Source organism: Terrapene carolina, unplaced genomic scaffold (assembly GCF_002925995.2).
Source record: "Terrapene carolina triunguis isolate 2854851 unplaced genomic scaffold, T_m_triunguis-2.0 Scaffold96, whole genome shotgun sequence".
Classification (NCBI taxonomy): domain Eukaryota; kingdom Metazoa; phylum Chordata; order Testudines; family Emydidae; genus Terrapene; species Terrapene triunguis.
The window spans coordinates 35951714-35962070 of record NW_020664447.1 but is presented as its reverse complement, the minus strand read 5'-3'; the positions used below and the strand labels follow the sequence as shown (position 1 = coordinate 35962070).

The 10357-nt window shown below is 46.4% G+C and overlaps 1 protein-coding gene across 3 annotated transcripts in view; it reads right to left on the bottom strand.

Annotated features, from left to right (window-relative positions):
- Positions 1 to 3684: 3684 nt before the first annotated feature.
- Positions 3685 to 10357, bottom strand: part of SMOC1 (SPARC related modular calcium binding 1) — a 184529-nt gene continuing 177856 nt past the window's right edge. For 2 of the 3 annotated variants that reach the window (XM_026651224.1, XM_026651226.1), the window contains exon 13: positions 3685 to 7726. In XM_026651224.1, coding sequence (XP_026507009.1) covers positions 7710 to 7726 — 17 coding nt within the window. In that variant the 3' untranslated portion in view covers positions 3685 to 7709. The remainder of the gene's footprint in view (positions 7727 to 10357) is intronic. The other variant, XM_026651225.1, reaches the window with a different exon arrangement.

Below are 10357 nucleotides of genomic sequence, written 5' to 3'. Positions count from 1 at the left end.
CACTGACCACACTCACGCTACCTGGAGTACAGGCAGATAGTAAATGCTCAGACTACTCTCATATCCCAGCTCACTACAGATAATGCCCTTTGTAATAACCCTCTTGGGCCCTCCTTATTATGTGATGTACACAATTCTGCATACTGGAACCTGAAGGTAAACATGCAGCTCTTCCCTTTGCTCACACACACTGGAGGATGCAAAACATAGAGTTCATCATATAATCACAGCTATCACACATGTCGATGCAACCCACACACCCTCATATTGCAAACACGCCTTTACCAAGCAGGCCCAGCTATTGCCTCCACCATTTAGTGTAGATACACCTACTACACTGATTGCACCTGGAGTGTATTCAAATAATTCCTATTGGCTACTATCAGCTCCAGGGGAACACAGAGGAGGTGGCATAGACAACCTAATAGAGTGAGCTGGAATCCTGTGGGTGAGAGTGAATGGGCTGTAAAAAAGGAGGTGAAGAGCTTGTACATTTCAGCAGCTGTGGGTTTGGCAGAGTAAAGGTTCATTTGCTAATGGGGGTGTACTGGGCCCTTGCTGACAGAGGGAAATGCTGTGCACGTCCTGGTTTTCAGAAGTTTGAGTTTTGCTCAACTCAACATGCTGCAAGGGGACAACATACCACCAAGCAACCTGACCTCAGCGTTAACCTAGTTTTTTGCTGCCGGCTCTGTATATACGTGTGCTGTAATACACGCTTCCTGCTAACTGTATATCCAAACTCTTCAAATCCCCAGGCTTTTCTGAACTAAAGCTAGCCACAGCCTATTGGCGTGGGCGGCTTAACCCCCTTCAAAATGAAAATGTTCTTTAAAATAATTCATTCAAAAGAAGAGCATAAGAAAACATCACAGCTTACAAAACAGGTGACACGGGCCTACTAGGAACATTGCTAGTGGAGCAAGGCAAAGTTAAGGTTCCATGAATAGCCTAGCTGTGCATAAGCATGCATTCCAGTGCCTGTTAGGTGGAATATAATTCTACATTTTCTGAGGGTTTTTTTTTTTTTTTTTTTTTAAAAGAAATTTTTTTTTTAAGTTTTTTTCCAAAGTAATTTGTGAGACTTCTGCTCATCCATCTCTCTCGTTTAACACAGGCTTTTGGAGTTTGTCTGGGGGTTTTGTCTGTTTGTTTTTTGCACCTGGGAATTGATTACAGGGCCTAGGCTTTGAGAGGCCAAGAGGTCAATGATGTATTTTTATTATTTATTTCAAAGTCCAGAAAAATTAAATTTGAATGAAAGGGCTCCTGGAAATGTCACTGCTGGGAAGAGTACTGTAAGCAGCCTATTTTTATTCCTGTTTGCTTTGCAGACCCACAGCAGCCCTGACAGACAGAGCTGGATTCTATTCTGATTCTTGGAGCATCAGCTAAACTGTCAACTAAATTTAGACTTTGGCAGTCGTAATTACAGGTAGTGATGTCAGAGGCAGAAATAACACAGCTGCACTTTCAGATCCCAGGTGGAGTTTCTAGAGCTGACAGTTAGAAAAATCATCCTTTTCACTGATAAATTGAGCATATTTGCTTTGGACTCATTGAAAGATTGCTCCCCACGATGTCCACTTTGTAGTTCCTTTTCTGTCTATAACTAGAGAGAAACTGAGTGGGATTGCAGTTAGAGTGAAGAAAAACACATTTGTCATTACATAATATTGGCACTTGAGCACGTCAGGTTCTGCAGATTTACATTACATTTATTTTTTAATTTAAGTTGCTAACCTTGGTTGTGAGAAAAAGCTTCCCAATGTGATCCTACTTCAGGGCTGTCTGAAGTTGCAGAGATAGAACCAGTAGCTTTAGGATAGGCATGGACTATGCCATTGATCTCATTATGGTAACTAGAGGGACATGCTGTCAAGCCTACGGCCAAGATTTACCAAAGTGACATGTGATTTAGGTGCCTCCATTTCTGGGTGCCCAAAATGAGACACTTTAGAGGGGCCTGATTTTACAAAAGTGCCAACCACCCACGCTCTGAAAAATCAGGACCCTTTAAAGGGCACCCAAAACTAGAGGCTCACAAAATTATTAGTCAGTTTTGAACATTTTAATTCCTTCCTTAATATTCAGGTAAAGAACTTATGTCAGATCCATAATGATATTTCAGCTCCTAACATCTATTGAAATCAATGTGGTTGCTCACTCACACCACGTCAGCAAATTCTTACAGCTCTTATAGACATTAGTGCTCGGCTTTGAATCTGTAACAGAACTGCCATTGCTACACACCTACTACTTCAATAATAATTCTCTCTTCAGGCCTCCCATTGGTGTTCAGGGACCCCAGCCTCAATACAAGTCTTACCTTCATACCTTACCTGGGAAACAATGGCCTGCTTTTAAAAGCAGAATACTCCTGGGCTTGAATCGCCACATGATTAACTCCCTGTCTGAGTGTGTGGAATGAAAACTGAGGCCAGGTGACTCCTATGGTTTGGGATTTCACAGCCAACATTCTACCAAGCCCTTCTAGGAACTAGAGACGGTTGCAGACATGAATGTGGGGTTTATTCATCCCCTGTTCCACCCTGCACTTAGGAAAATTCAGATCCCAGCTTCACAACTCGGGCCTGTCTCTGTACTGGAGCCTGCAGCAGAGACTTTGCTAAGGACATGGTCTGAATGCACCTGCCCTGAATATTCTGTTTGGGGTGCCGAAAGAGATGATGGGGATTCTCTGATCCTAACAAGAGGATGGCCAGGAAGTTATTACTAGTCACAATCACGACATGCTTTCTGGGAAGTGAGAGAACGTGCAGCCATTTCAAAAGGCAGGAGAAAGCATGCGTGAACACCACCTTAAAGACCACTAGCATTTTTCATTGGTAACTGTTGAAAATGCCCATGACCTGTAGGTGGCAGTATTTGCTCTGCTGTTCAGTTCACTAGGGAAACATTCTTATATAGTGCCTTGCCTAAAGTATTTTATTAAAGCTAATGTTAAAATTATATAATACACAGGTTGAAAAAAGTGTGTCTGTACATCTGGGTATAGTGCTTGGATTGTCCACAAAGTTGTTTTTTAAAGGTCATATGGTACATATAGAACATAATCAGCAATAACCCAAATTTAGGTGAATAAAGTTAAGAATACAGTTTAGATATTAGCATCCAAGTGTTCGGGTACATCACTCATGAAAAGCTGTACTGGGATTTTACAAACCACACAGCCAGTACAGCTGAAATGCCGCCACCTCTGGGTGAAACGCAGCAAAGCTCAACCCAGCTTCCTTGTTGAGGCGTCACTGCCTTTGAGTGATCCTGGGCTGATTCAAGGGGCTGCTTTTGTCCAAGTTTCACTTTGAGCTCCTGGGTGTGAAAGTGACGCAGGGCCGCCGGGGGGGGGGGGGGGCAAGTGGGGCAATTTGCCCCAGGCCCCACAGGGGCCCCCACGCGAATATAGTATTCTATAGTATTGCAACTTTTTTTTATGGAAGGGGCCCCCAAAATTGCTTTGCCCCAGGCCCCCTGAATCCTCTGGGCAGCCCTGAAGTGACGTGTGGGGCTCACCCCATGTGGACCAGACTTAACTAAGGATTGGCGTGGACCACTGTGAACAGAAACTGCCCATTTCCCAGGGCTCTGCTTAGGCAACTGTCAGGGTGAGATGCAGAGGAAGGGGATGAACTCTAGAAATTAAAGCTCCACAAGACTCCAAAGCAACGTTTATCTATTTTATTACAAAACCAAAACCAACCAGCTGTCTTTCAGTCTAATGAACAATGCTGTCAACAGAACTGCTGCGGGAGACAATACCAAATTTACTTCACTGGTGATCTTCCCCCTCCAACAGGACCAGTGCTGGATGTAGACTTACTCTGTAGGGCCCTTGGCCTCTTCTTTGTCCTGGCTGTTTTCAGCACTCACGCAGAGAAGCCATGAACATATTCAGAAGGATTCACAAGGGTGGGTGAGACATGCACAAAGTTCTGCTTTCGTGTACACCGGTGTGACCGATGGACTTCAGTGGTGTAAATGAGAACAGCATTTGGCCTGCTACTGCTGGGGAAGGATGTGCTCGGCTCTACCTCCCAACAGATGGGGTGGCACTCAGTTCTCTGGTGGGAACTGTAGCACTGCTGCAGGAGGATTTGCTGCTAACATTTCTAGTTTCAGTTCTGGGAGAACTGTCAGAGAGCTGCAGCCACTGTGCAGTTTTGATATGGACAACTGAATGACTGATTTATGCCACAGGGCCAGGATAGTCTGTGTGACTGTCCAACACACAAAAAGCTAGACCACATTTATGCTGTAATTATGGTCCAGCTGCACAGAATAACTCAGAGTCTCATGCACAAACAGTAATGTGAGGCACAAAGCATGAGAGAAACTGCTCGGGACCCTATGTAAACCCAGCAACTCATTCTCCAGCGGGAATGGAAGGGGAGGCAGTGTACTGCTCGATTCCCATTCCATCAGCAGAACCAGGCCAGAAGGCAACCCCCTGGCAGATTTCACCTAGGACCCCACAGGTTTTGAGACTGGCCCTACAAGCAGATAATAGCTTGGCTTCCTTGAAGAGGCGCCCAGACTATTAACTTGCAGACAGTGGGTGTGGTATGTTTCTTAAGCATCCTTTAGAGAGAAGGGAGGCAGGGCTGACAGCAGGACAAAGGTTGCAGAAGGGTTTACATGGCAATAGGCAATATGAGCTCACTGACTTAAAGTTTCCAGCAGAAAAGATGCAATGAGTCTTAGAGTGTCAGCCCCCAAGGCTGGATTTAGGGGGGTTTACTGCCCTGAGCGAACAGGCAGAGACCACCTCTACCAGCCCACTTCTGCTGCTGAAGATTTGCTGCTCTCAGAGACCATACGAGAGAGCCCACTCTGGCATCCAACCTTCTGCTTGTGCTGCCTGTGACTAAGTGAAAACAGCAGCCAGTGCTTAGCATTCCTAAAACTAGTATACAAAGAAAAGGAGTTTTTACAAAGTTGGGTTCATTCTTCACTCCCACAACAGGATTAGAGGAGGAAACTGACATTTCTCATTATACACTAAACCAAATCGTTTCAACGCACACATACCCCCTGCCCCAAAGTATAAAAAGGAAAAGCCAGAAGAGCACATACAATGTATGTAATTTACAATGAGAAGCCAGCAGCGGGTGCTGCTGTTCACTAAAGACAACCGTTCTTCTTTATGGTGGGTTTGTGAGATTTGTGCTTCAGGGAGACACTTGTCATGAGTTTGTGGTTGTTGATTTTTTTAACCCAGACCAAACACTTTAACCCAGCTTCAATCCTGCTCTCATCCAGAAGGTCCCAAGCTCTGGAATCCAATGAGCAATTTATTTTTGCAATCGAGCCCTGCCCCCTCTGAATATTTAATTAGTGAACAGTGTGGTGTGAGCTTGCTGTGTTGTGATGCACGTTCAGCACACACACTGTTGTCACCAAGCGATGTAACAGCAGCACCCTGTGAGTGTGCTACGTCACAACACCATGTCGCAAAGCCACGCAGCCCAGCATGATGCAAGGCCTCTCTGCCACGATGCAATGCTGCTGTGAAGCAATGTTCTGGGGTCACCCTACAACAGCATGGCACGATGCCTGGCACTAGCAGCAGTATCCATTTCAGGACACCTCCATGGTATTGCACGTATAGCTTTGCCACCGTCCAAATAAGGATTAGTTTCAAACCCAGATCACACGAACACTGTACAAATTGGTGCCTGGCTACCATTTCTCATTAGCCTGAGAGTAGATTACACATTGCGTGTGTACAAGTGAGAAAGAGAGTGAATCCCATTCAGCACATTATATGCAATAACACAGCAGCCCCGTTGCGAGCAAAACAGCCAAAGTACATGGATAACAATGTCACCAGAGAGCTGCTCCCCCTACTGCAGCAGAATGCAGACAGCAGGTAGTAGGGAGTTGCCAGTTTCAGTTGGATGAATTCCTGGAGGTTTCATCACATGACAATCTTTAATTAAAGATCAATCTTTAATTCCTGGAGACTCCAGGACAATCCTGGAGGGTTGGCAACCCTAGTTTAGATAGAGAATGCGTGTACGAAAGCGGAGTACAAAGGTTGCAGTCCAAATCGGAGTGGCAGGAGAGCGTGACGTGTCTGACATCTGAGAGGCTGTTGTAAATAATGCCCTCCCCAGAACGTGCACATGGTCAAACAGGCTAGAGATGCACAAAGCAGGAATGTACTGCTGCTTCCCATCATGCTCCATGTACCCCACGGTCTAATGCACAGACCTGGCTGATTCTGTCCCTCCACAGATTTTACAAGTGTGTCTAACTGAGACGAACAAGACACTAACTTTGGCCAAGGCACCACCAGCTGAAACGGTCGCTGTGATCTCTGAACGCAGCAGCCTGTTCAAGCTGAGCCATTGCCACGGCTTTAAGAGTGTGTGTCCTTACGGCTGACACTAGAGACATCAGAACATAGAGATTCCTGGGAGGTGGGAACTGTGATAGTTCACACTACTGCATGGGAAGATAGTCCCACACAGCAAGCACAGGAACCCGTGGTACGAGCAGCTATTGTTCAGGTTGTAATGAACAGTGCCTTCCTAATGAGCCTGGGCTAAAACGACAGAGATGAAACTAGACTCCTAGAGACAGGCCTCCTGCTGTATCTTTCGCTGTTGACATATGTGCTCTCATCTCTCCCCTGTAGCACTAAGCAGACTGCAGGGGGCTTCTGGAGCATAGCAGAGCTACATCATGCTTTCTCCTCTGTATTATTCTTATATATGAATAGAGGGTATTTCTATGATCACTTTGTGATACGTGAAGATGCAGGATTTCTGTGCCTTCCCTGTTCTCCACTGGCACTACTGGGGCCTATACCGAGTCTCCCTACTGTTGGCACTCCTCCTTGTGCCCTTGGTGCCACTAGATGTCCAAGATATGGCATCTGCTCTACATGTTTTCCTTGTCTGATGGCAACAGGTTTGTTGTTCACCACTACCCAATCTGCAGCCGCTGCTGGAGCTATCTTTGTGCCTCCCGTGGTTCAGGTTTGAACTTCGCACCCATTCCTGCTCGTTTATCTGCAGTTCGTTGATGGAAAGGAGCGCTGCTCTCCCAAAGGCCCAGTCCTGCACACCGCAATGGGCCCTCAACTCCAGTGGCAGATGGGTGTATTCAGTAACTCCCAAGAAACAGCTGGCCTACTGCACGACTGGGACCCCCAGTGCACATCTGTGAGCACAAGCTGTGGCAATACACTTGCTTTTATGCACACGGAGGTGCTAGAGAGAGCAATTTGTGGCCAGAGGATGGATCGGTTGCAGACATCACTGCATTACTGGATTCCAGAAGTCAAGGTGTCCCTTTAACCCTAACAGCCTATGAAATTGAGGGGAGGGACCAAACAGTGACTCCAACCCCTGTACAAGACAACTGTACAATTTACATATATATTTATATACAGTATATAAAAATCTCTTTCTTCTTGAGTCCCTGTGAACTCAGAAACTTAAGTTGTCAGTAGCCGTCCAAAGGTTTTTTTTTTTTTTTAAGTCATGCTCTCGTTCCCCCTCCCCCAAAGTATTAGATAATGGCATTAAAGAAAACAAAAAAAACCAAACCAATCATTAAAAAAAGTGCAAATGTTCTGGGTGCCACTTCTGCTACGCTGGATGTTGCCAATGCCACATGGCAGCAGGGTGTCAGTCTGTCCATCCTTCGGGTGGCCTCCTGTCTTCTATTCATATCTGCTCCTAGACCAGGCGTCCTACTGAAGGCGGTGAGTCAGGCAGAATATTGGTGGGGGGAGGCGAGAGAGGAAAACCAAAATTAAAACCAAAATTGCAGCCAGCCAGTGTAAGCGTGCTGTACAGCCTCTCCGTGACAGAAAAGGCTTCTGGAGGGCAACGATTTCATAGTAAGCTGCAAAGCTGACAAGGACTAGGACTTAATGAGCAATAGCCTTGTGGAAGAGGCAGCATTGGATGAGTCACATATACAGCCTTAGGCATGGGTGTATTTTTGAACACAAACCATGGCTGTTCATTCCCTCCTGGGGAATGGGTGAATAGTCTGGGCAAAACCCCCACGCCCTCTCTTCTACTTAAGGCCCAATCTTGTCCCCACTGAAGAGCAGAACTCCTACTGATTCTAGTGAGAGTCAGATGGAGCTCTCTCTGCACTACCAGCGTGAATCATCTCAAAGCGTGGCCAGCTGGGTTCCTTTCCCATCAAGCAGGCAGGTCTGCGAAGAATTCAATCGCTAGTCAAAGTAGCCTTTCCCCAGCCCTCCAGCCGCAGGACCCAGAAACCTCTCTGCTAACCCCCCGTAGTGGCATTCCTAGACAACATCCTCCAAAGCCCACTGTGCTGCTAAAGCCCCGGCTCCAAAGCTAATGCTGGGGTTTTAGGAAACCCAGCAAACTTGGAGTGTGGATTCACTGGAAGTTGAGGGATTCAATACTTGAAAAGCCCCAGAGCTCTTTTAAGATCTGGGGGAGCCATAGCAGTGAGGGAGCCACAGCAGTGAGGGAGCAATGGGGTTGCTTAGCTGGTTGTATTGAGGTTCGCATCCGTTCCTGTTATGAAAGGCCTGAGGCTACAAACTGCTGCCCCATGGTTCTAGTAGTAACCCTTCTGAGATTAGAAATCCCACACAGAGGAGCACAAAGCAAGGCCAAGAGCTACTGGAAGCAAAGCTGCAAGTTTCACTAATGCACTGGCCTTCACTGAACTGGAAATGAGCGAGAGACAATGTATCCTTGTACTTTAATGGAGTTACACATTTTGCCCTGCAGTACATCTCCTCTTATGGCTTCTCCTGTCCTGTTAGCCAAGACTGGCATATAAATGGTGTTCACATTACTGGCCCTTGCTAGCCCACTGGACCAGGTTGTGGCTGGCCCTTGCGTGGATACAGAAAGGGTTTATAGCAGGAAGGAGGCAGAACTATGGCTCTGCCCCCTTCTGTACTGGCTGGCAGAACTGGCCGGTCATGGAGAGGAGTTTCACTCTCCTATAATGGTGGCTTAATGGCCATGTTCCACATATGCAACAGGGAGCTCAGGGAGGACTGAAAATTGCCATTTTTACCTGAAGGCAAAGGGGAATGTTCCTGCAAAGTCTGAACTAAATCCATTTGATAATCTGAGCTGTAGTTCATTAGAAAACTGCCCTGGTCTGAAATTTTGACTTGCCTAATGCTTTGTCAAATACGGGTTCTATTCTAAAATAAAATAGTTAAAATATTTTAACAAAAATTCTTCTGTTAATTGATCGATGTTCTAAGGGCTACAGTTACATGGGAAATATTAAGATACGAGAGTCAAGATAACACCACATAAGAAATGCAATAATCCATGGGTGAGAGTTACAGGTTGTTCCATTATTTTCATAGATTGAGATTTTAAAGCCAGAAGGGACCATTTCATCCCCTAGTTGGACCTCCTGTATATCACAGGCCATTACATATCATCCAGTACCCCGTACTGAGCCCAATAAGTTGTGTCTGGCTAAAGCATGCCTTCCCAAAAGGCACCCAATTCTTGACTTGAAGACATCAAGAGCCAGAGAATCTACCATTTCCCTTGGTAGTTTGTTCCAAGGGTTAATCACCCCATTGTTCAAAACGTGAGCCTAATTTTTGAGTTTGTCTGGCTTCAGCTTCCAGACACTGGTTCTTGTTATGCTTTTCCCCACTTGATTAAAGAGCCCTTTAGTACTCAGTATTTTTGCCCCGTGAAAGTACCTGTACACTGTAATCAAGTCACCTCTGAATCTTTTTGCGAAGCTAAACAGAGAGAGCTCTAAGTCTCTCATTGGAAGGTATTTTCTCCAGCCCTCAAATCATTTTTGTGGCTCTTTTCTACAACCTCTCCATTTTTTCACCATTCTTTTTTAAATGTTGTGCAGTATTTCAGTCTTGGTCTCACCAATGCTGCAAACAAAGGTAAAATCACCTCCATACCCCTAATCACTACTCCCCTGTTTATACATGTAAGGCTCACGTTAGCCCTTTTTTGTCACAGTTTATGTCGAGTTGTTTGTTCTCTCCAGAGGTGAAAGTAAGCCGGTACACCCCGGTACGGGGTACCGGCAAGCGCCGGTGCGTCGTACCGGGGTGGCCCGGCTTCCTCAGGCGGCAATTTAAAGGGCCTGGGGCTCCCAGCAGCAGCTGGAGCCCCAGGCCCTTTAAATTGCTGCCAGAGCCCCACTGCCGGAGCCCTGGGGTAGCAGCAGCGGGGCCCTGGGGGCTATTTAAAGGGCCGGGGCTCCCTCTGCCTCTACTACCCTGGGCCCTTTAAATAGTCGCCGGAGCCCCGCCACTGCTACCCCAGGGCTCTGGGGGTTATTTAAAGGGTCGGGGCGGTAGAAGCAGGGGAGTCCTGGGCCCTTTAAATAG